This window comes from Oncorhynchus mykiss, chromosome 27, assembly GCF_013265735.2.
Source record: "Oncorhynchus mykiss isolate Arlee chromosome 27, USDA_OmykA_1.1, whole genome shotgun sequence".
Taxonomy (NCBI): domain Eukaryota; kingdom Metazoa; phylum Chordata; class Actinopteri; order Salmoniformes; family Salmonidae; genus Oncorhynchus; species Oncorhynchus mykiss.
In genome coordinates this window covers 45576055-45603094 of record NC_048591.1, presented here as the reverse complement: position 1 = coordinate 45603094, position 27040 = coordinate 45576055, and the positions used below count along the sequence as shown (strand labels likewise).

General features: G+C 47.0%; 1 protein-coding gene across 1 annotated transcript in view; it reads right to left on the bottom strand.

Annotated features, from left to right (window-relative positions):
- mtus2b (microtubule associated tumor suppressor candidate 2b) overlaps window positions 1–27040 on the bottom strand; it is a 171083-nt gene that overhangs the window by 61211 nt on the left and 82832 nt on the right. Inside the window, exon 6 of the mRNA XM_036965045.1 lies at window positions 6604–8067. Within this exon, the coding sequence (XP_036820940.1) occupies window positions 6604–8067 (1464 nt within the window). The remainder of the gene's footprint in view (window positions 1–6603; window positions 8068–27040) is intronic.

The following is a 27040-nucleotide window of genomic DNA, read 5'->3' as shown; positions in this document are numbered from 1 at the left end:
TGTAAACAAGGGCACCCTCATAGACGTCATCCTGACCAACTGGCCCTCCAAATACACCTCCGCTGTCTTCAACCAGGATCTCAGCGATCACTGCCTCATTGCCTGTATCCGCTACGGAGCCGCAGTCAAACGACCACCCCTCATCACTGTCAAACGCTCCCTAAAACACTTCTGTGAGCAGGCCTTCCTAATCGACCTGGCCCGGGTATCCTGGAAGGACATTGACCTCATCCCGTCAGTTGAGGATGCCTGGTCATTCTTTAAAAGTAACTTCCTCACCATTTTAGATAAGCATGCTCCGTTCAAAAAATGCAGAACTAAGAACAGATACAGCCCTTGGTTCACCCCAGACCTGACTGCCCTCGACCAGCACAAAAACATCCTGTGGCGGACTGCAATAGCATCGAATAGTCCCCGTGATATGCAACTGTTCAGGGAAGTCCGGAACCAATACACGCAGTCAGTCAGGAAAGCTAAGGCCAGCTTCTTCAGGCAGAAGTTTGCATCCTGTAGCTCCAACTCCAAAAAGTTCTGGGACACTGTGAAGTCAATGGAGAACAAGAGCACCTCCTCCCAGCTGCCCACTGCACTGAGGCTAGGTAACACGGTCACCACCGATAAATCCATGATTATCGAAAACTTCAATGAGCATTTCTCAACGGCTGGCCATGCCTTCCGCCTGGCTACTTCAACCTCGGCCAACAGCCCCGCCCCCCCCCCCGCTGCTCCTCGCCCAAGCCTCTCCAGGTTCTCCTTTACCCAAATCCAGATAGCAGATGTTCTGAAAGAGCTGCAAAACCTGGACCCGTACAAATCAGCTGGGCTTGACAATCTGGACCCTCTATTTCTGAAACTATCCGCCACCATTGTCGCAACCCCTATTACCAGCCTGTTCAACCTCTCTTTCATATCGTCTGAGATCCCCAAGGATTGGAAAGCTGCCGCAGTCATCCCCCTCTTCAAAGGGGGAGACACCCTGGACCCAAACTGTTACAGACCTATATCCATCCTGCCCTGCCTATCTAAGGTCTTCGAAAGCCAAGTCAACAAACAGGTCACTGACCTTCTCGAATCCCACTGTACCTTCTCCGCTGTGCAATCTGGTTTCCGAGCCGGTCACGGGTGCACCTCAGCCACACTCAAGGTACTAAACGATATCATAACCGCCATCGATAAAAGACAGTACTGTGCAGCCGTCTTCATCGACCTTGCCAAGGCTTTCGACTCTGTCAATCACCATATTCTTATCGGCAGACTCAGTAGCCTCGGTTTTTCGGATGACTGCCTTGCCTGGTTCACCAATTACTTTGCAGACAGAGTTCAGTGTGTCAAATCGGAGGGCATGCTGTCCGGTCCTCTGGCAGTCTCTATGGGGGTGCCACAGGGTTCAATTCTCGGGCCGATTCTTTTCTCTGTATACATCAATGATGTTGCTCTTGCTGCGGGCGATTCCCTGATCCACCTCTACGCAGACGACACCATTCTATATACTTTCGGCCCGTCATTGGACACTGTGCTATCTAACCTCCAAACAAGCTTCAATGCCATACAACACTCCTTCCGTGGCCTCCGACTGCTCTTAAACGCTAGTAAAACCAAATGCATGCTTTTCAACCGATCGCTGCCTGCACCCGCATCCCCGCCTAGCATCACCACCCTGGATGGTTCCGACCTAGAATATGTGGACATCTATAAGTACCTAGGTGTCTGGCTAGACTGCAAACTCTCCTTCCAGACTCATATCAAACATCTCCAATCGAAAATCAAATCAAGAGTCGGCTTTCTATTCCGCAACAAAGCCTCCTTCACTCACGCCGCCAAGCTTACCCTAGTAAAACTGACTATCCTACCGATCCTCGACTTCGGCGATGTCATCTACAAAATGGCTTCCAACACTCTACTCAGCAAACTGGATGCAGTCTATCACAGTGCCATCCGTTTTGTCACTAAAGCACCTTATACCACCCACCACTGCGACTTGTATGCTCTAGTCGGCTGGCCCTCGCTACATATTCGTCGCCAGACCCACTGGCTCCAGGTCATCTACAAGTCCATGCTAGGTAAAGCTCCGCCTTATCTCAGCTCACTGGTCACGATGGCAACACCCATCCGTAGCACGCGCTCCAGCAGGTGTATCTCACTGATCATCCCTAAAGCCAACACCTCATTTGGCCGCCTCTCGTTCCAGTACTCTGCTGCCTGTGACTGGAACGAATTGCAAAAATCGCTGAAGTTGGAGACTTTTATCTCCCTCACCAACTTCAAACATCTGCTATCTGGGCAGCTAACCGATCGCTGCAGCTGTACATAGTCTACTGGTAAATAGCCCACCCATTTTCACCTACCTCATCGCCATACTGTTTTTATATATTTATTTTTCTGCTCTTTTGCACACCAATATCTCTACCTGTACATTACCATCTGATCATTTATCACTCCAGTGTTAATCTGCAAAATTGTAATTATTCGCCTACCTCATGCCTTTTGCACACATTGTATATAGACTCCCCCTTTGTTTTCTACTGTGTTATTGACTTGTTAATTGTTTACTCCATGTGTAACTCTGTGTTGTCTGCTCATACTGCTATGCTTTATCTTGGCCAGGTCGCAGTTGCAAATGAGAACTTGTTCTCAACTAGCCTACCTGGTTAAATAAAGGTGAAATAAAATAAAAATAAAAAAAGGTATCTGGGGGGATATTACAGTAACTCAGTGCTAACCTAGCAGAGGTATCTGGGGGGATATTACAGTAACTCAGTGCTAACCTAGCAGAGGTATCTGGGGGATATTACAGTAACTCAGTGCTAACCTAGCAGAGGTATCTGGGGGGATATTACAGTAACTCAGTGCTAACCTAGCAGAGGTATCTGGGGGATATTACAGTAACTCAGTGCTAACCTAGCAGAGGTATCTGGGGGGATATTACAGTAACTCAGTGCTAACCTAGCAGAGGTATCTGGGGGATATTACAGTAACTCAGTGCTAACCTAGCAGAGGTATCTGGGGGATATTACAGTAACTCAGTACTAACCTAGCAGAGGTATCTGGGGGATATTACAGTAACTCAGTGCTAACCTAGCAGAGCTTTCTGGGGGATATTACAGTAACTCAGTGCTAACCTAGCAGAGGTATCTGGGGGGATATTACAGTAACTCAGTGCTAACCTAGCAGAGGTATCTGGGGGATATTACAGTAACTCAGTGCTAACCTAGCAGAGGTATCTGGGGGATATTACAGTAACTCAGTGCTAACCTAGCAGAGGTATCTGGGGGATATTACAGTAACTCAGTGCTAACCTAGCAGAGGTATCTGGGGGGATATTACAGTAACTCAGTGCTAACCTAGCAGAGGTATCTGGGGGGATATTACAGTAACTCAGTGCTAACCTAGCAGAGGTATCTGGGGGATATTACAGTAACTCAGTGCTAACCTAGCAGAGGTATCTGGGGGATATTACAGTAACTCAGTGCTAACCTAGCAGAGGTATCTGGGGGATATTACAGTAACTCAGTGCTAACCTAGCAGAGCTTTCTGGGGGATATTACAGTAACTCAGTGCTAACCTAGCAGAGGTATCTGGGGGGATATTACAGTAACTCAGTGCTAACCTAGCAGAGGTATCTGGGGGGATATTACAGTAACTCAGTGCTAACCTAGCAGAGGTATCTGGGGGATATTACTGTAACTCAGTGCTAACCTAGCAGAGGTATCTGGGGGATATTACTGTAACTCAGTGCTAACCTAGCAGAGGTATCTGGGCGATTAGACCATTACGGTCCACCAAGCATAGATGCTACACGCTACACATCCTGTATTACAATGTCTGATTGTAAACAACCACTGAATACGGTATGTAACTGAAACACACTGTAGGTAACACCATTAAGCCTTCATACAGACACATGGAACCGTTTCACAATAATCTATGACTGCATACGTAGTTACTATGAATGGTAATAAGCACATATAACACTTCGTAAGATGCATCTTCAAGAAAAGTGTTAAACCAAAATATCAATTCAATTGATGGTTGAATCTCTTCTCCAAAACCATCTTTAAGTTTCAGCACCACAAGACGACAGCGCCACCTGGAAAACGTAACCACCAGAGTGAAGACACACTCACATGTACGCAGGTCTTCCTCCTCCCCATTTGTGGACACCCTCTGAAGGATCACGGTCAGAAAAGGTCCAAAGTACCCCAGTAGCGTGTACATTGGAGGTTCCTGCTTGATAGTTAGTCTCTCGACGATAGGGCAGAAACCACGACAGTGTTCTTCTGTAAGTCCTCAGACGAACTACAGAGGAAGATCCAGAGGAACTCGTGGCTCAAGTATAATGTATTATCTTGTAGTTTCCTTTAGCATCTTGTAGTATCTTGTATTAGCATAATTATTTATCACTCTAAGTAACAAGGTTGGTGGCTATCATGGCAGAAGCTACTAGACTGTCTCAGTCAGTCAGTCAGTCTGTCTGTCTGTCTTCAGCCAAACACATTTTAGGCAGATGATCTTATCTCACCACCAAGTACTGTACCAACTTTCCCCCAGGCTCTCTGTCTGTTGGACTCATAGCTACCAAGCAAGGCTACTGTTTCATTTACAAATAGATGTATAAATAGACAGAGAGAGAGAGAGAGAGAGAGAGAGAGAGAGAGATAGAGAGAGAGAGAAGAGACAGAGAGAGAGAGAGAGACAGAGAGAGAGACAGAGAGAGAGACAGAGAGAGAGACAGAGAGACAGAGAGAGAGAGAGAGAGACAGAGAGAGAGAGAGAGAGACAGAGAGAGAGACAGAGAGAGAGACAGAGAGAGACAGAGAGAGAGAGAGACAGAGAGAGAGACAGAGAGAGACAGAAAGGAGAAGTGTCTACAGACACTGGGGTGGGATGATGTCCACCCAGGGATGGTATGTTGACAGCTGTTTTCTCTGTTTCAGTCTACAAAATCTATCTGGAGGCTACTGGGCATGGCTTCTGAGAGAAACACACACACACACACCCACCCAGTCAGTCAGCCAGCTACCCACCCACCCACACAGCCACCCACCCAGCCACCCACCCGCCCAGCCACCCAGCCAGCCACCCAGCCAGCCAGCCACCCAGCCAGCCAGCTACATACCCACCCACACAGCCACTCAGCCAGCGAGCCACCGACCCACCCAGCCAGCCACCCAGCCACCCAGCCAGCCAGCCAGCCAGCCACACAGCCAGCTAGCCAGCCAGCCACCCAGCCAGCCACCCAGCTAGCCACCCAGCTAGCCACCCAGCCAGCCACCCAGCTAGCCACCCAGCCAGCCACCCAGCCAGCCAGCCAGCCAGCCACACAGCCAGCCAGCCAGCCAGCCACCCAGCCAGCCAGCCACCCAGCTAGCCACCCAGCCAGCCACCCACCCAACCAGCCAGCCAGCCAGCCAGCCACCCAGCCAGCCACCCAGCTAACCACCCAGCCAGCCACCCACCCAGCCAGCCAGCCAGCCAGCCACCCAGCCAGCCAGCTACATACCCACCCACCCACCCACCCAGCCAGCCACCCAGCCAGCCAGCCAGCCAGCCACACAGCCAGCCAGCCAGCCAGCCAGCCAGCCACCCAGCCAGCCAGCCACCCAGCTAGCCACCCAGCCAGCCACCCACCCAACCAGCCAGCCAGCCAGCCAGCCACCCAGCTAACCACCCAGCCAGCCACCCACCCAGCCAGCCACCCAGCCAGCCAGCCACACAGCCAGCCAGCCAGCCAGCCACCCAGCCAGCCACCCAGCTAGCCACCCAGCCAGCCACCCACCCAGCCAGCCAGCCAGCCACCCAGCCAGCCAGCTACATACCCACCCACCCAACCACCCACCCACCCACCCAGCCACCCACCCAGCCAGCCAGCCAGCTACATACCCACCCACACAGCCACTCAGCCAGCCACCCAGCCAGCCACCCAGCCAGCCACCCAGCCAGCCACCCAGCCAGCCAGCCAGCCACACAGCCAGCCAGCCAGCCAGCCACCCACCCACCCAGCCAGCCACCCAGCTAGCCACCCAGCCAGCCACCCAGCTAGCCACCCAGCCAGCCACACAGCCAGCCACACAGCCAGCCAGCCAGCCAGCCACCCAGCCAGCCAGCCAGCCACCCAGCTAGCCACCCAGCCAGCCACCCACCCAACCAGCCAGCCAGCCAGCCAGCCAGGCCCACAGCCAGCCAGCCAGCCAGCCAGCCAGCCACCCAGCCAGCCACCCAGCCAGCCAGCCACACAGCCAGCCACCCAGCCAGCCACCCACCCAACCAGCCAGCCAGCCAGCCAGCCACCCAGCCAGCCAGCCAGGCCCACAGCCAGCCAGCCTGCCAGCCACCCAGCCAGCCACCCAGCCAGCCAGCCACCCAGCTAGCCACCCAGCCAGCCACCCACCCAGCCACCCAGCCAGCCAGCCACACAGCCAGCCAGCCAGCCAGCCACCCAGCCAGCCAGCCAGCCAGCCACCCAGCCAGCCACCCAGCCAGCCACCCACCCAGCCAGCCAGCCAGAGAGCCAGCCACCCACCCACCCAGCCAGCCAGCCAGCCAGCCACCCACCCAGCCAGCCAGCCAGCCAGCCAGCCACCCAGCCAGTGGTAGCAGTAGTACTGCCAGGCTCCAGACAACACAGTCTGGCCTCGTGGTAGCAGTAGTACCGCCAGGCTCCAGACAACACAGTCCGGCCTTGTGGTAGCAGTAGTACTGCCAGGCTCCAGACAACACAGTCTGGCCTTGTGGTAGCAGTAGTACTGATAGGCTCCAGACAACACAGTCTGGCCTTGTGGTAGCAGAAGTACTGCCAAGCTCCAGACAACACAGTCTGGCCTTGTGGTAGCAGTAGTACCGCCAGGCTCCAGACAACACAGTCTGGCCTTGTGGTAGCAGTAGTACCGCCAGGCTCCAGACAACACAGTCTGGCCTCGTGGTAGCAGTAGTACCGCCAGGCTCCAGAAAACACAGTCTGGCCTTGTGGTAGCAGTAGTACCGCCAGGCTCCAGACAACACAGTCTGGCCTCGTGGTAGCAGTAGTACCGCCAGGCTCCAGACAACACAGTCTGGCCTTGTGGTAGCAGTAGTACCGCCAGGCTCCAGACAACACAGTCTGGCCTTGTGGTAGCAGTAGTACCGCCAGGCTCCAGACAACACAGTCTGGCCTTGTGGTAGCAGTAGTACTGCCAGGCTCCAGACAACACAGTCTGGCCTCGTGGTGGCAGTAGTACCGCCAGGCTCCAGACAAGACAGTCTGGCCTTGTGGTAGCAGTAGTACTGATAGGCTCCAGACAACACAGTCTGGCCTTGTGGTAGCAGAAGTACTGCCAAGCTCCAGACAACACAGTCTGGCCTTGTGGTAGCAGTAGTACCGCCAGGCTCCAGACAACACAGTCTGGCCTCGTGGTAGCAGTAGTACCGCCAGGCTCCAGACAACACAGTCTGGCCTTGTGGTAGCAGTAGTACTGCCAGGCTCCAGACAACACAGTCTGGCCTCGTGGTAGCAGTAGTACCGCCAGGCTCCAGACAACACAGTCTGGCCTTGTGGTAGCAGTAGTACTGCCAGGCTCCAGACAACACAGTCTGGCCTTGTGGTAGCAGTAGTACCGCCAGCCTCCAGACAACACAGTCTGGCCTCGTGGTAGCAGTAGTACCACCAGGCTCCAGAAAACACAGTCTGGCCTTGTGGTAGCAGTAGTACTGCCAGGCTCCAGACAACACAGTCTGGCCTTGTGGTAGCAGTAGTACTGCCAGGCTCCAGACAACACAGTCTGGCCTTGTGGTAGCAGTAGTACTGCCAGGCTCCAGACAACACAGTCTGGCCTCGTGGTAGCAGTAGTACCGCCAGGCTCCAGACAACACAGTCTGGCCTCGTGGTAGAATTAGTACCGCCAGGCTCCAGACAACACAGTCTGGCCTCGTGGTAGCAGTAGTACTGCCAGGCTCCAGACAACACAGTCTGGCCTTGTGGTAGCAGTAGTACCGCCAGGCTCCAGACAACACAGTCTGGCCTTGTGGTAGCAGTAGTACTGCCAGTCTCCAGACAACACAGTCTGGCCTTGTGGTAGCAGTAGTACCGCCAGGCTCCAGACAACACAGAGAGACAGGTGAAGTGTTCAGCACAAGTGAAAGGATCACGGTTCTAGCTCTTAGGACCTGCCAGCTGTCTGTCTCTCTCCGTCAGGGAACAAATGCTGGGACACACCCCTTACTATATCTGCCTATCAGAGCATGCCTAGGGTCAGGAGTCCTGACAATGAGAAAAACATGCCACAACCGCAGTTGACCAACACCATCAACGACAAAGACTAGTTCAACGACAAAGACTAGTTCCACGACAAAGACTAGTTAAACAACAAAGACTAGTTAAACAACAAAGACTAGTTAAACAACAAAGACTAGTTCAACGACAAAGACTAGTTCAACGACAAAGACTAGTTAAACAACAAAGACTAGTTAACAACAAAGACTAGTTAAACAACAAAGACTAGTTAAACAACAAAGACTAGTTAAACGACAAAGACTAGTTCCACGACAAAGACTAGTTAAACAACAAAGACTAGTTAAACGACAAAGACTAGTTAAACAACAAAGACTAGTTAAACAACAAAGACTAGTTCCACGACAAAGACTAGTTAAACAACAAAGACTAGTTAAACAACAAAGACTAGTTAAACAACAAAGACTAGTTCAACGACAAAGACTAGTTAAACAACAAAGACTAGTTAAACAACAAAGACTAGTTAAACAACAAAGACTAGTTAAACGACAAAGACTAGTTAAACAACAAAGACTAGTTAAACAACAAAGACTAGTTCCACGACAAAGACTAGTTAAACAACAAAGACTAGTTAAACAACAAAGACTAGTTAAACGACAAAGACTAGTTAAACAACAAAGACTAGTTAAACAACAAAGACTAGTTAAACAACAAAGACTAGTTAAACAACAAACAAATACTAGTTAAACAACAAACAAAGACTAGTTAAACAACAAAGACTAGTTAAACAACAAAGACTAGTTCCACGACAAAGACTAGTTAAACAACAAAGACTAGTTAAACAACAAAGACTAGTTAAACAACAAAGACTAGTTAAACGACAAAGACTAGTTAAACAACAAAGACTAGTTAAACAACAAAGACTAGTTAAACGACAAAGACTAGTTAAACAACAAAGACTAGTTAAACAACAAAGACTAGTTCCACGACAAAGACTAGTTAAACAACAAAGACTAGTTAAACAACAAAGACTAGTTAAACAACAAAGACTAGTTCAACGACAAAGACTAGTTAAACAACAAAGACTAGTTAAACAACAAAGACTAGTTAAACAACAAAGACTAGTTAAACAACAAAGACTAGTAGACTATTCCTGGTACAGTAGATGGTGCAACAGCAGCCAAAACACAGCCAGTCAGGACATAGTGTCTAGTCCAGGCCTGGGCGAAGGCCGGCCCAGGGCGCCGTATGAGGCCCGCGACCTGATTCAATACGGCCCGCGGAATCATGCTCAGATCACATTAAGTATTTGCGATAGTAAAGTTTTGAAAAACGTATTTGTTATTCAAATTATAAGAGGAAAATCTTTAAACTACAGGCAGTTTGTCTCACTGTTGGAAGAGACAGTCGGGTCATGCAGATCTCCCCTAACACACAAACGTGAGATGGCTGAGTTTGGGGAAGGTGCTTAAAAAGGTGTGGGACCTGAAGTCTGAGATTGCAGAGTTTTTGCGATTGAAAGGAAAATCTGTGGATTTCCCTCAACTGCCAGATAAAGAATGGTTGGCTGATTTTGTCTTCACCGTGGACATCATGGCCCTCATGAATGAACTGAATTCCAAACTACAAGGGAAGGGCCTTTTTGCACATCAGATGTACAGCCTTGTCAAGGCCTTCAAGGGAAAATGACTCCTCCTGACCCGCCAAGTAGAAGCCAACAATCTCACCCACCTTCCGACACTACTAGTCTGTTCCCTATCAGATGACCTTCCGACACTACTAGTCTGTCCCCTATCAGATGACAACAATCTCCCCCACCTTCCAACACTACTAGACTGTTCCCTATCAGATGACCTTCCAACACTACTAGTCTGTTCCCTATCAGATGACCTTCTGACACTACTAGTCTGTTCCCTATCAGATGACACTACTAGTCTGTTCCCTATCAGATGACCTTCCAACACTACTAGTCTGTTCCCTATCAGATGACCTTCCAACACTACTAGACTGTTCCCTATCAGATGACCTTCTGACACTACTAGTCTGTTCCCTATCAGATGACACTACTAGTCTGTTCCCTATCAGATGACACTACTAGTCTGTTCCCTATCAGATGACCTTCTGACACTACTAGTCTGTTCCCTATCAGATGACACTACTAGACTGTTCCCTATCAGACGACCTTCTGACACTACTAGTCTGTTCCCTATCAGACGACCTTCCAACACTACTAGTCTGTTCCCTATCAGATGACCTTCTGACACTACTAGTCTGTTCCCTATCCGATGACACTACTAGTCTGTTCCCTATCAGACGACCTTCTGACACTACTAGTCTGTTCCCTATCAGATGACCTTCTGACACTACTAGTCTGTTCCCTATCAGATGACCTTCCAACACTACTAGTCTGTTCCCTATCAGATGACCTTCTGACACTACTAGTCTGTTCCCTATCAGATGACCTTCTGACACTACTAGTCTGTTCCCTATCAGATGACACTACTAGTCTGTTCCCTATCAGACGACCTTCTGACACTACTAGTCTGTTCCCTATCAGATGACCTTCTGACACTACTAGTCTGTTCCCGATCAGATGACACTACTAGTCTGTTCCCTATCAGATGACCTTCCAACACTACTAGTATGTTCCCTATCAGACGACCTTCTGACACTACTAGTCTGTTCCCTATCAGATGACCTTCTGACACTACTAGTCTGTTCCCTATCAGATGACCTTCTGACACTACTAGTCTGTTCCCTATCAGATGACCTTCTGACACTACTAGTCTGTTCCCTATCAGATGACCTTCTGACACTACTAGTCTGTCCCCTATCAGATGACCTTCTGACACTACTAGTCTGTTCCCTATCCGATGACACTACTAGTCTGTTCCCTATCAGGTGACACTACTAGTCTGTTCCCTATCAGATGACCTTCTGACACTACTAGTCTGTTCCCTATCAGATGACCTTCCAACACTACTAGTCTGTTCCCTATCAGATGACCTTCCAACACAACTAGACTGTTCCCTATCAGATGACCTTCTGACACTACTAGTCTGTTCCCTATCAGATGACACTACTAGTCTGTTCCCTATCAGATGACACTACTAGTCTGTTCCCTATCAGATGACCTTCTGACACTACTAGTCTGTTCCCTATCAGATGACACTACTAGACTGTTCCCTATCAGACGACCTTCTGACACTACTAGTCTGTTCCCTATCAGACGACCTTCCAACACTACTAGTCTGTTCCCTATCAGATGACCTTCTGACACTACTAGTCTGTTCCCTATCCGATGACACTACTAGTCTGTTCCCTATCAGACGACCTTCTGACACTACTAGTCTGTTCCCTATCAGATGACCTTCTGACACTACTAGTCTGTTCCCTATCAGATGACCTTCCAACACTACTAGTCTGTTCCCTATCAGATGACCTTCTGACACTACTAGTCTGTTCCCTATCAGATGACCTTCTGACACTACTAGTCTGTTCCCTATCAGATGACACTACTAGTCTGTTCCCTATCAGACGACCTTCTGACACTACTAGTCTGTTCCCTATCAGATGACCTTCTGACACTACTAGTCTGTTCCCGATCAGATGACACTACTAGTCTGTTCCCTATCAGATGACCTTCTGACACTACTAGTCTGTTCCCTATCAGATGACCTTCTGACACTACTAGTCTGTTCCCTATCAGATGACCTTCTGACACTACTAGTCTGTTCCCTATCAGATGACCTTCTGACACTACTAGTCTGTTCCCTATCAGATGACCTTCTGACACTACTAGTCTGTCCCCTATCAGATGACCTTCTGACACTACTAGTCTGTTCCCTATCCGATGACACTACTAGTCTGTTCCCTATCAGATGACACTACTAGTCTGTTCCCTATCAGATGACCTTCTGACACTACTAGTCTGTTCCCTATCAGATGACCTTCTGACACTACTAGTCTGTTCCCTATCAGATGACCTTCTGACACTACTAGTCTGTTCCCTATCAGATGACCTTCTGACACTACTAGTCTGTTCCCTATCAGATGACCTTCTGACACTACTAGTCTGTCCCCTATCAGATGACCTTCTGACACTACTAGTCTGTTCCCTATCCGATGACACTACTAGTCTGTTCCCTATCAGATGACACTACTAGTCTGTTCCCTATCAGATGACCTTCTGACACTACTAGTCTGTTCCCTATCAGATGACCTTCTGACACTACTAGTCTGTTCCCTATCAGATGACCTTCTGACACTACTAGTCTGTTCCCTATCAGATGACCTTCTGACACTACTAGTCTGTCCCCTATCAGATGACCTTCTGACACTACTAGTCTGTTCCCTATCCGATGACACTACTAGTCTGTTCCCTATCAGATGACACTACTAGTCTGTTCCCTATCAGATGACCTTCTGACACTACTAGTCTGTTCCCTATCAGATGACCTTCTGACACTACTAGTCTGTTCCCTATCAGATGACCTTCTGACACTACTAGTCTGTTCCCTATCAGATGACCTTCTGACACTACTAGTCTGTTCCCTATCAGATGACCTTCTGACACTACTAGTCTGTCCCCTATCAGATGACCTTCTGACACTACTAGTCTGTTCCCTATCCGATGACACTACTAGTCTGTTCCCTATCAGATGACACTACTAGTCTGTTCCCTATCAGATGACCTTCTGACACTACTAGTCTGTTCCCTATCAGATGACCTTCCAACACTACTAGTCTGTTCCCTATCAGATGACCTTCCAACACTACTAGACTATTCCCTATCAGATGACCTTCTGACACTACTAGTCTGTTCCCTATCAGATGACACTACTAGTCTGTTCCCTATCAGATGACACTACTAGTCTGTTCCCTATCAGATGACCTTCTGACACTACTAGTCTGTTCCCTATCAGATGACACTACTAGACTGTTCCCTATCAGACGACTTTCTGACACTACTAGTCTGTTCCCTATCAGACGACCTTCCAACACTACTAGTCTGTTCCCTATCAGATGACCTTCTGACACTACTAGTCTGTTCCCTATCCGATGACACTACTAGTCTGTTCCCTATCAGACGACCTTCTGACACTACTAGTCTGTTCCCTATCAGATGACCTTCTGACACTACTAGTCTGTTCCCTATCAGATGACCTTCCAACACTACTAGTCTGTTCCCTATCAGATGACCTTCTGACACTACTAGTCTGTTCCCTATCAGATGACCTTCTGACACTACTAGTCTGTTCCCTATCAGATGACACTACTAGTCTGTTCCCTATCAGACGACCTTCTGACACTACTAGTCTGTTCCCTATCAGATGACCTTCTGACACTACTAGTCTGTTCCCGATCAGATGACACTACTAGTCTGTTCCCTATCAGATGACCTTCTGACACTACTAGTCTGTTCCCTATCAGATGACCTTCAGACACTACTAGTCTGTTCCCTATCAGATGACCTTCTGACACTACTAGTCTGTTCCCTATCAGATGACCTTCTGACACTACTAGTCTGTTCCCTATCAGATGACCTTCTGACACTACTAGTCTGTCCCCTATCAGATGACCTTCTGACACTACTAGTCTGTCCCCTATCAGATGACCTTCTGACACTACTAGTCTGTTCCCTATCAGATGACCTTCTGACACTACTAGTCTGTTCCCTATCCGATGACACTACTAGTCTGTTCCCTATCAGATGACACTACTAGTCTGTTCCCTATCAGATGACCTTCTGACACTACTAGTCTGTTCCCTATCAGATGACCTTCTGACACTACTAGTCTGTTCCCTATCAGATGACCTTCTGACACTACTAGTCTGTTCCCTATCAGATGACCTTCTGACACTACTAGTCTGTTCCCTATCAGATGACCTTCTGACACTACTAGTCTGTCCCCTATCAGATGACCTTCTGACACTACTAGTCTGTTCCCTATCCGATGACACTACTAGTCTGTTCCCTATCAGATGACCTTCTGACACTACTAGTCTGTTCCCTATCAGATGACCTTCTGACACTAATAGTCTGTTCCCTATCAGATGACCTTCTGACACTACTAGTCTGTTCCCTATCAGATGACCTTCTGACACTACTAGTCTGTCCCCTATCAGATGACCTTCTGACACTACTAGTCTGTTCCCTATCCGATGACACTACTAGTCTGTTCCCTATCAGATGACCTTCTGACACTACTAGTCTGTTCCCTATCAGATGACCTTCTGACACTACTAGTCTGTTCCCTATCAGATGACCTTCTGACACTACTAGTCTGTTCCCTATCAGATGACCTTCTGACACTACTAGTCTGTCCCCTATCAGATGACCTTCTGACACTACTAGTCTGTTCCCTATCCGATGACACTACTAGTCTGTTCCCTATCAGATGACACTACTAGTCTGTTCCCTATCAGATGACCTTCTGACACTACTAGTCTGTTCCCTATCAGATGACCTTCTGACACTACTAGTCTGTTCCCTATCAGATGACCTTCTGACACTACTAGTCTGTTCCCTATCAGATGACCTTCTGACACTACTAGTCTGTTCCCTATCAGATGACCTTCTGACACTACTAGTCTGTCCCCTATCAGATGACCTTCTGACACTACTAGTCTGTTCCCTATCCGATGACACTACTAGTCTGTTCCCTATCAGATGACACTACTAGTCTGTTCCCTATCAGATGACCTTCTGACACTACTAGTCTGTTCCCTATCAGATGACCTTCCAACACTACTAGTCTGTTCCCTATCAGATGACCTTCCAACACTACTAGACTGTTCCCTATCAGATGACCTTCTGACACTACTAGTCTGTTCCCTATCAGATGACACTACTAGTCTGTTCCCTATCAGATGACACTACTAGTCTGTTCCCTATCAGATGACCTTCTGACACTACTAGTCTGTTCCCTATCAGATGACACTACTAGACTGTTCCCTATCAGACGACCTTCTGACACTACTAGTCTGTTCCCTATCAGACGACCTTCCAACACTACTAGTCTGTTCCCTATCAGATGACCTTCTGACACTACTAGTCTGTTCCCTATCCGATGACACTACTAGTCTGTTCCCTATCAGACGACCTTCTGACACTACTAGTCTGTTCCCTATCAGATGACCTTCTGACACTACTAGTCTGTTCCCTATCAGATGACCTTCCAACACTACTAGTCTGTTCCCTATCAGATGACCTTCTGACACTACTAGTCTGTTCCCTATCAGATGACCTTCTGACACTACTAGTCTGTTCCCTATCAGATGACACTACTAGTCTGTTCCCTATCAGACGACCTTCTGACACTACTAGTCTGTTCCCTATCAGATGACCTTCTGACACTACTAGTCTGTTCCCGATCAGATGACACTACTAGTCTGTTCCCTATCAGATGACCTTCTGACACTACTAGTCTGTTCCCTATCAGATGACCTTCTGACACTACTAGTCTGTTCCCTATCAGATGACCTTCTGACACTACTAGTCTGTTCCCTATCAGATGACCTTCTGACACTACTAGTCTGTTCCCTATCAGATGACCTTCTGACACTACTAGTCTGTCCCCTATCAGATGACCTTCTGACACTACTAGTCTGTTCCCTATCCGATGACACTACTAGTCTGTTCCCTATCAGATGACACTACTAGTCTGTTCCCTATCAGATGACCTTCTGACACTACTAGTCTGTTCCCTATCAGATGACCTTCTGACACTACTAGTCTGTTCCCTATCAGATGACCTTCTGACACTACTAGTCTGTTCCCTATTAGATGACCTTCTGACACTACTAGTCTGTTCCCTATCAGATGACCTTCTGACACTACTAGTCTGTCCCCTATCAGATGACCTTCTGACACTACTAGTCTGTTCCCTATCCGATGACACTACTAGTCTGTTCCCTATCAGATGACACTACTAGTCTGTTCCCTATCAGATGACCTTCTGACACTACTAGTCTGTTCCCTATCAGATGACCTTCTGACACTACTAGTCTGTTCCCTATCAGATGACCTTCTGACACTACTAGTCTGTTCCCTATCAGATGACCTTCTGACACTACTAGTCTGTTCCCTATCCGATGACACTACTAGTCTGTTCCCTATCAGATGACACTACTAGTCTGTTCCCTATCAGATGACCTTCTGACACTACTAGTCTGTTCCCTATCAGATGACCTTCCAACACTACTAGTCTGTTCCCTATCAGATGACCTTCCAACACTACTAGACTGTTCCCTATCAGATGACCTTCTGACACTACTAGTCTGTTCCCTATCAGATGACACTACTAGTCTGTTCCCTATCAGATGACACTACTAGTCTGTTCCCTATCAGATGACCTTCTGACACTACTAGTCTGTTCCCTATCAGATGACACTACTAGACTGTTCCCTATCAGACGACCTTCTGACACTACTAGTCTGTTCCCTATCAGACGACCTTCCAACACTACTAGACTGTTCCCTATCAGATGACCTTCTGACACTACTAGTCTGTTCCCTATCCGATGACACTACTAGTCTGTTCCCTATCAGACGACCTTCTGACACTACTAGTCTGTTCCCTATCAGATGACCTTCTGACACTACTAGTCTGTTCCCTATCAGATGACCTTCCAACACTACTAGTCTGTTCCCTATCAGATGACCTTCTGACACTACTAGTCTGTTCCCTATCAGATGACCTTCTGACACTACTAGTCTGTTCCCTATCAGATGACACTACTAGTCTGTTCCCTATCAGACGACCTTCTGACACTACTAGTCTGTTCCCTATCAGATGACCTTCTGACACTACTAGTCTGTTCCCGATCAGATGACACTACTAGTCTGTTCCCTATCAGATGACCTTCTGACACTACTAGTCTGTTCCCTATCAGATGACCTTCTGACACTACTAGTCTGTTCCCTATCAGATGACCTTCTGACACTACTAGTCTGTTCCCTATCAGATGACCTTCTGACACTACTAGTCTGTTCCCTATCAGATGACCTTCTGACACTACTAGTCTGTCCCCTATCAGATGACCTTCTGACACTACTAGTCTGTCCCCTATCAGATGACCTTCTGACACTACTAGTCTGTTCCCTATCAGATGACCTTCTGACACTACTAGTCTGTTCCCTATCCGATGACACTACTAGTCTGTTCCCTATCAGATGACACTACTAGTCTGTTCCCTATCAGATGACCTTCTGACACTACTAGTCTGTTCCCTATCAGATGACCTTCTGACACTACTAGTCTGTTCCCTATCAGATGACCTTCTGACACTACTAGTCTGTTCCCTATCAGATGACCTTCTGACACTACTAGTCTGTTCCCTATCAGATGACCTTCTGACACTACTAGTCTGTCCCCTATCAGATGACCTTCTGACACTACTAGTCTGTTCCCTATCCGATGACACTACTAGTCTGTTCCCTATCAGATGACACTACTAGTCTGTTCCCTATCAGATGACACTACTAGTCTGTTCCCTATCAGATGACCTTCTGACACTACTAGTCTGTTCCCTATCAGATGACCTTCTGACACTACTAGTCTGTTCCCTATCAGATGACCTTCTGACACTACTAGTCTGTCCCCTATCAGATGACCTTCTGACACTACTAGTCTGTTCCCTATCCGATGACACTACTAGTCTGTTCCCTATCAGATGACACTACTAGTCTGTTCCCTATCAGATGACCTTCTGACACCACTAGTCTGTTCCCTATCAGATGACCTTCTGACACTACTAGTCTGTTCCCTATCAGATGACCTTCTGACACTACTAGTCTGTTCCCTATCAGATGACCTTCTGACACTACTAGTCTGTCCCCTATCAGATGACCTTCTGACACTACTAGTCTGTTCCCTATCCGATGACACTACTAGTCTGTTCCCTATCAGATGACACTACTAGTCTGTTCCCTATCAGACGAACTTCTGACACTACTAGTCTGTTCCCTATCAGATGACCTTCCAACACTACTAGTCTGTTCCCTATCAGATGACCTTCCAACACTACTAGACTGTTCCCTATCAGATGACCTTCTGACACTACTAGTCTGTTCCCTATCAGATGACACTACTAGTCTGTTCCCTATCAGATGCCACTACTAGTCTGTTCCCTATCAGATGACCTTCTGACACTACTAGTCTGTTCCCTATCAGATGACACTACTAGACTGTTCCCTATCAGACGACCTTCTGACACTACTAGTCTGTTCCCTATCAGACGACCTTCTGACACTACTAGTCTGTTCCCTATCAGATGACCTTCTGACACTACTAGTCTGTTCCCGATCAGATGACACTACTAGTCTGTTCCCTATCAGATGACCTTCTGACACTACTAGTCTGTTCCCTATCAGATGACCTTCTGACACTACTAGTCTGTTCCCTATCAGATGACCTTCTGACACTACTAGTCTGTTCCCTATCAGATGACCTTCTGACACTACTAGTCTGTTCCCTATCAGATGACCTTCTGACACTACTAGTCTGTCCCCTATCAGATGACCTTCTGACACTACTAGTCTGTCCCCTATCAGATGACCTTCTGACACTACTAGTCTGTTCCCTATCAGATGACCTTCTGACACTACTAGTCTGTTCCCTATCCGATGACACTACTAGTCTGTTCCCTATCAGATGACACTACTAGTCTGTTCCCTATCAGATGACCTTCTGACACTACTAGTCTGTTCCCTATCAGATGACCTTCTGACACTACTAGTCTGTTCCCTATCAGATGACCTTCTGACACTACTAGTCTGTTCCCTATCAGATGACCTTCTGACACTACTAGTCTGTTCCCTATCAGATGACACTACTAGTCTGTTCCCTATCCGATGACACTACTAGTCTGTTCCCTATCAGATGACACTACTAGTCTGTTCCCTATCAGATGACCTTCTGACACTACTAGTCTGTTCCCTATCAGATGACCTTCTGACACTACTAGTCTGTTCCCTATCAGATGACCTTCTGACACTACTAGTCTGTTCCCTATCAGATGACCTTCTGACACTACTAGTCTGTTCCCTATCAGATGACCTTCTGACACTACTAGTCTGTTCCCTATCAGATGACCTTCTGACACTACTAGTCTGTTCCCTATCAGATGACCTTCTGACACTACTAGTCTGTTCCCTATCAGATGACCTTCTGACACTACTAGTCTGTCCCCTATCAGATGACCTTCTGACACTACTAGTCTGTTCCCTATCCGATGACACTACTAGTCTGTTCCCTATCAGATGACACTACTAGTCTGTTCCCTATCAGATGACCTTCTGACACTACTAGTCTGTTCCCTATCAGATGACCTTCCAACACTACTAGTCTGTTCCCTATCAGATGACCTTCCAACACTACTAGACTGTTCCCTATCAGATGACCTTCTGACACTACTAGTCTGTTCCCTATCAGATGACACTACTAGTCTGTTCCCTATCAGATGACACTACTAGTCTGTTCCCTATCAGATGACCTTCTGACACTACTAGTCTGTTCCCTATCCGATGACACTACTAGTCTGTTCCCTATCAGACGACCTTCTGACACTACTAGTCTGTTCCCTATCAGATGACCTTCTGACACTACTAGTCTGTTCCCTATCAGATGACCTTCTGACACTACTAGTCTGTTCCCTATCAGATGACCTTCTGACACTACTAGTCTGTCCCCTATCAGATGACCTTCTGACACTACTAGTCTGTTCCCTATCCGATGACACTACTAGTCTGTTCCCTATCAGATGACACTACTAGTCTGTTCCCTATCAGATGACACTACTAGTCTGTTCCCTATCAGATGACCTTCTGACACTACTAGTCTGTTCCCTATCAGATGACCTTCTGACACTACTAGTCTGTTCCCTATCAGATGACCTTCTGACACTACTAGTCTGTCCCCTATCAGATGACCTTCTGACACTACTAGTCTGTTCCCTATCCGATGACACTACTAGTCTGTTCCCTATCAGATGACACTACTAGTCTGTTCCCTATCAGATGACCTTCTGACACCACTAGTCTGTTCCCTATCAGATGACCTTCTGACACTACTAGTCTGTTCCCTATCAGATGACCTTCTGACACTACTAGTCTGTTCCCTATCAGATGACCTTCTGACACTACTAGTCTGTCCCCTATCAGATGACCTTCTGACACTACTAGTCTGTTCCCTATCCGATGACACTACTAGTCTGTTCCCTATCAGATGACACTACTAGTCTGTTCCCTATCAGACAAACTTCTGACACTACTAGTCTGTTCCCTATCAGATGACCTTCCAACACTACTAGTCTGTTCCCTATCAGATGACCTTCCAACACTACTAGACTGTTCCCTATCAGATGACCTTCTGACACTACTAGTCTGTTCCCTATCAGATGACACTACTAGTCTGTTCCCTATCAGATGCCACTACTAGTCTGTTCCCTATCAGATGACCTTCTGACACTACTAGTCTGTTCCCTATCAGATGACACTACTAGACTGTTCCCTATCAGACGACCTTCTGACACTACTAGTCTGTTCCCTATCAGACGACCTTCTGACACTACTAGTCTGTTCCCTATCAGATGACCTTCTGACACTACTAGTCTGTTCCCGATCAGATGACACTACTAGTCTGTTCCCTATCAGATGACCTTCTGACACTACTAGTCTGTTCCCTATCAGATGACCTTCTGACACTACTAGTCTGTTCCCTATCAGATGACCTTCTGACACTACTAGTCTGTTCCCTATCAGATGACCTTCTGACACTACTAGTCTGTTCCCTATCAGATGACCTTCTGACACTACTAGTCTGTCCCCTATCAGATGACCTTCTGACACTACTAGTCTGTCCCCTATCAGATGACCTTCTGACACTACTAGTCTGTTCCCTATCAGATGACCTTCTGACACTACTAGTCTGTTCCCTATCCGATGACACTACTAGTCTGTTCCCTATCAGATGACACTACTAGTCTGTTCCCTATCAGATGACCTTCTGACACTACTAGTCTGTTCCCTATCAGATGACCTTCTGACACTACTAGTCTGTTCCCTATCAGATGACCTTCTGACACTACTAGTCTGTTCCCTATCAGATGACCTTCTGACACTACTAGTCTGTTCCCTATCAGATGACACTACTAGTCTGTTCCCTATCCGATGACACTACTAGTCTGTTCCCTATCAGATGACACTACTAGTCTGTTCCCTATCAGATGACCTTCTGACACTACTAGTCTGTTCCCTATCAGATGACCTTCTGACACTACTAGTCTGTTCCCTATCAGATGACCTTCTGACACTACTAGTCTGTTCCCTATCAGATGACCTTCTGACACTACTAGTCTGTTCCCTATCAGATGACCTTCTGACACTACTAGTCTGTTCCCTATCAGATGACCTTCTGACACTACTAGTCTGTTCCCTATCAGATGACCTTCTGACACTACTAGTCTGTTCCCTATCAGATGACCTTCTGACACTACTAGTCTGTCCCCTATCAGATGACCTTCTGACACTACTAGTCTGTTCCCTATCCGATGACACTACTAGTCTGTTCCCTATCAGATGACACTACTAGTCTGTTCCCTATCAGATGACCTTCTGACACTACTAGTCTGTTCCCTATCAGATGACCTTCCAACACTACTAGTCTGTTCCCTATCAGATGACCTTCCAACACTACTAGACTGTTCCCTATCAGATGACCTTCTGACACTACTAGTCTGTTCCCTATCAGATGACACTACTAGTCTGTTCCCTATCAGATGACACTACTAGTCTGTTCCCTATCAGATGACCTTCTGACACTACTAGTCTGTTCCCTATCCGATGACACTACTAGTCTGTTCCCTATCAGACGACCTTCTGACACTACTAGTCTGTTCCCTATCAGATGACCTTCTGACACTACTAGTCTGTTCCCTATCAGATGACCTTCCAACACTACTAGTCTGTTCCCTATCAGATGACCTTCTGACACTACTAGTCTGTTCCCTATCAGATGACACTACTAGTCTGTTCCCTATCAGATGACCTTCTGACACTACTAGTCTGTTCCCTATCAGATGACCTTCTGACACTACTAGTCTGTTCCCGATCAGATGACACTACTAGTCTGTTCCCTATCAGATGACCTTCTGACACTACTAGTCTGTTCCCTATCAGATGACCTTCCAACACTACTAGTCTGTTCCCTATCAGATGACCTTCTGACACTACTAGTCTGTTCCCGATCAGATGACACTACTAGTCTGTTCCCTATCAGATGACCTTCTGACACTACTAGTCTGTTCCCTATCAGATGACCTTCTGACACTACTAGTCTGTTCCCTATCAGATGACCTTCTGACACTACTAGTCTGTTCCCTATCAGATGACCTTCTGACACTACTAGTCTGTTCCCTATCAGATGACCTTCTGACACTACTAGTCTGTTCCCTATCCGATGACACTACTAGTCTGTTCCCTATCAGATGACACTACTAGTCTGTTCCTTATCAGATGACCTTCTGACACTACTAGTCTGTTCCCTATCAGATGACACTACTAGTGTGTTCCCTATCAGATGACACTACTAGACTGTTCCCTATCAGATGACCTTCCAACACTACTAGTCTGTTCCCTATCAGATGACCTTCTGACACTACTAGTCTGTTCCCTATCAGATGACCTTCTGACACTACTAGTCTGTTCCCTATCAGATGACCTTCTGACACTACTAGTCTGTTCCCTATCAGATGACACTACTAGTGTGTTCCCTATCAGATGACACTACTAGACTGTTCCCTATCAGATGACCTTCCAACACTACTAGTCTGTTCCCTATCAGATGACCTTCTGACACTACTAGTCTGTTCCCTATCAGATGACCTTCTGACACTACTAGTCTGTTCCCTATCAGATGACCTTCTGACACTACTAGTCTGTTCCCTATCAGATGACCTTCTGACACTACTAGTCTGTTCCCTATCAGATGACCTTCTGACACTACTAGTCTGTCCCCTATCAGATGACCTTCTGACACTACTAGTCTGTCCCCTATCAGATGACCTTCTGACACTACTAGTCTGTTCCCTATCAGATGACCTTCTGACACTACTAGTCTGTTCCCTATCAGATGACCTTCTGACACTACTAGTCTGTTCCCTATCCGATGACACTACTAGTCTGTTCCCTATCAGATGACACTACTAGTCTGTTCCTTATCAGATGACCTTCTGACACTACTAGTCTGTTCCCTATCAGATGACACTACTAGTGTGTTCCCTATCAGATGACACTACTAGACTGTTCCCTATCAGATGACCTTCCAACACTACTAGTCTGTTCCCTATCAGATGACCTTCTGACACTACTAGTCTGTTCCCTATCAGATGACCTTCTGACACTACTAGTCTGTCCCCTATCAGATGACCTTCTGACACTACTAGTCTGTTCCCTATCCGATGACACTACTAGTCTGTTCCCTATCAGATGACACTACTAGTCTGTTCCCTATCAGATGACCTTCTGACACTACTAGTCTGTTCCCTATCAGATGACCTTCTGACACTACTAGTCTGTTCCCTATCAGATGACCTTCTGACACTACTAGTCTGTTCCCTATCAGATGACCTTCTGACACTACTAGTCTGTTCCCTATCAGATGACCTTCTGACACTACTAGTCTGTCCCCTATCAGATGACCTTCTGACACTACTAGTCTGTTCCCTATCCGATGACACTACTAGTCTGTTCCCTATCAGATGACACTACTAGTCTGTTCCCTATCAGATGACCTTCTGACACTACTAGTCTGTTCCCTATCAGATGACCTTCCAACACTACTAGTCTGTTCCCTATCAGATGACCTTCCAACACTACTAGACTGTTCCCTATCAGATGACCTTCTGACACTACTAGTCTGTTCCCTATCAGATGACACTACTAGTCTGTTCCCTATCAGATGACACTACTAGTCTGTTCCCTATCAGATGACCTTCTGACACTACTAGTCTGTTCCCTATCAGATGACACTACTAGACTGTTCCCTATCAGACGACCTTCTGACACTACTAGTCTGTTCCCTATCAGACGACCTTCCAACACTACTAGTCTGTTCCCTATCAGATGACCTTCTGACACTACTAGTCTGTTCCCTATCCGATGACACTACTAGTCTGTTCCCTATCAGACGACCTTCTGACACTACTAGTCTGTTCCCTATCAGATGACCTTCTGACACTACTAGTCTGTTCCCTATCAGATGACCTTCCAACACTACTAGTCTGTTCCCTATCAGATGACCTTCTGACACTACTAGTCTGTTCCCTATCAGATGACCTTCTGACACTACTAGTCTGTTCCCTATCAGATGACACTACTAGTCTGTTCCCTATCAGACGACCTTCTGACACTACTAGTCTGTTCCCTATCAGATGACCTTCTGACACTACTAGTCTGTTCCCGATCAGATGACACTACTAGTCTGTTCCCTATCAGATGACCTTCTGACACTACTAGTCTGTTCCCTATCAGATGACCTTCTGACACTACTAGTCTGTTCCCTATCAGATGACCTTCTGACACTACTAGTCTGTTCCCTATCAGATGACCTTCTGACACTACTAGTCTGTTCCCTATCAGATGACCTTCTGACACTACTAGTCTGTCCCCTATCAGATGACCTTCTGACACTACTAGTCTGTTCCCTATCCGATGACACTACTAGTCTGTTCCCTATCAGATGACACTACTAGTCTGTTCCCTATCAGATGACCTTCTGACACTACTAGTCTGTTCCCTATCAGATGACCTTCTGACACTACTAGTCTGTTCCCTATCAGATGACCTTCTGACACTACTAGTCTGTTCCCTATTAGATGACCTTCTGACACTACTAGTCTGTTCCCTATCAGATGACCTTCTGACACTACTAGTCTGTCCCCTATCAGATGACCTTCTGACACTACTAGTCTGTTCCCTATCCGATGACACTACTAGTCTGTTCCCTATCAGATGACACTACTAGTCTGTTCCCTATCAGATGACCTTCTGACACTACTAGTCTGTTCCCTATCAGATGACCTTCTGACACTACTAGTCTGTTCCCTATCAGATGACCTTCTGACACTACTAGTCTGTTCCCTATCAGATGACCTTCTGACACTACTAGTCTGTTCCCTATCCGATGACACTACTAGTCTGTTCCCTATCAGATGACACTACTAGTCTGTTCCCTATCAGATGACCTTCTGACACTACTAGTCTGTTCCCTATCAGATGACCTTCCAACACTACTAGTCTGTTCCCTATCAGATGACCTTCCAACACTACTAGACTGTTCCCTATCAGATGACCTTCTGACACTACTAGTCTGTTCCCTATCAGATGACACTACTAGTCTGTTCCCTATCAGATGACACTACTAGTCTGTTCCCTATCAGATGACCTTCTGACACTACTAGTCTGTTCCCTATCAGATGACACTACTAGACTGTTCCCTATCAGACGACCTTCTGACACTACTAGTCTGTTCCCTATCAGACGACCTTCCAACACTACTAGACTGTTCCCTATCAGATGACCTTCTGACACTACTAGTCTGTTCCCTATCCGATGACACTACTAGTCTGTTCCCTATCAGACGACCTTCTGACACTACTAGTCTGTTCCCTATCAGATGACCTTCTGACACTACTAGTCTGTTCCCTATCAGATGACCTTCCAACACTACTAGTCTGTTCCCTATCAGATGACCTTCTGACACTACTAGTCTGTTCCCTATCAGATGACCTTCTGACACTACTAGTCTGTTCCCTATCAGATGACACTACTAGTCTGTTCCCTATCAGACGACCTTCTGACACTACTAGTCTGTTCCCTATCAGATGACCTTCTGACACTACTAGTCTGTTCCCGATCAGATGACACTACTAGTCTGTTCCCTATCAGATGACCTTCTGACACTACTAGTCTGTTCCCTATCAGATGACCTTCTGACACTACTAGTCTGTTCCCTATCAGATGACCTTCTGACACTACTAGTCTGTTCCCTATCAGATGACCTTCCAACACTACTAGTCTGTCCCCTATCAGATGACCTTCTGACACTACTAGTCTGTCCCCTATCAGATGACCTTCTGACACTACTAGTCTGTTCCCTATCAGATGACCTTCTGACACTACTAGTCTGTTCCCTATCCGATGACACTACTAGTCTGTTCCCTATCAGATGACACTACTAGTCTGTTCCCTATCAGATGACCTTCTGACACTACTAGTCTGTTCCCTATCAGATGACCTTCTGACACTACTAGTCTGTTCCCTATCAGATGACCTTCTGACACTACTAGTCTGTTCCCTATCAGATGACCTTCTGACACTACTAGTCTGTTCCCTATCAGATGACCTTCTGACACTACTAGTCTGTCCCCTATCAGATGACCTTCTGACACTACTAGTCTGTTCCCTATCCGATGACACTACTAGTCTGTTCCCTATCAGATGACACTACTAGTCTGTTCCCTATCAGATGACACTACTAGTCTGTTCCCTATCAGATGACCTTCTGACACTACTAGTCTGTTCCCTATCAGATGACCTTCTGACACTACTAGTCTGTTCCCTATCAGATGACCTTCTGACACTACTAGTCTGTCCCCTATCAGATGACCTTCTGACACTACTAGTCTGTTCCCTATCCGATGACACTACTAGTCTGTTCCCTATCAGATGACACTACTAGTCTGTTCCCTATCAGATGACCTTCTGACACCACTAGTCTGTTCCCTATCAGATGACCTTCTGACACTACTAGTCTGTTCCCTATCAGATGACCTT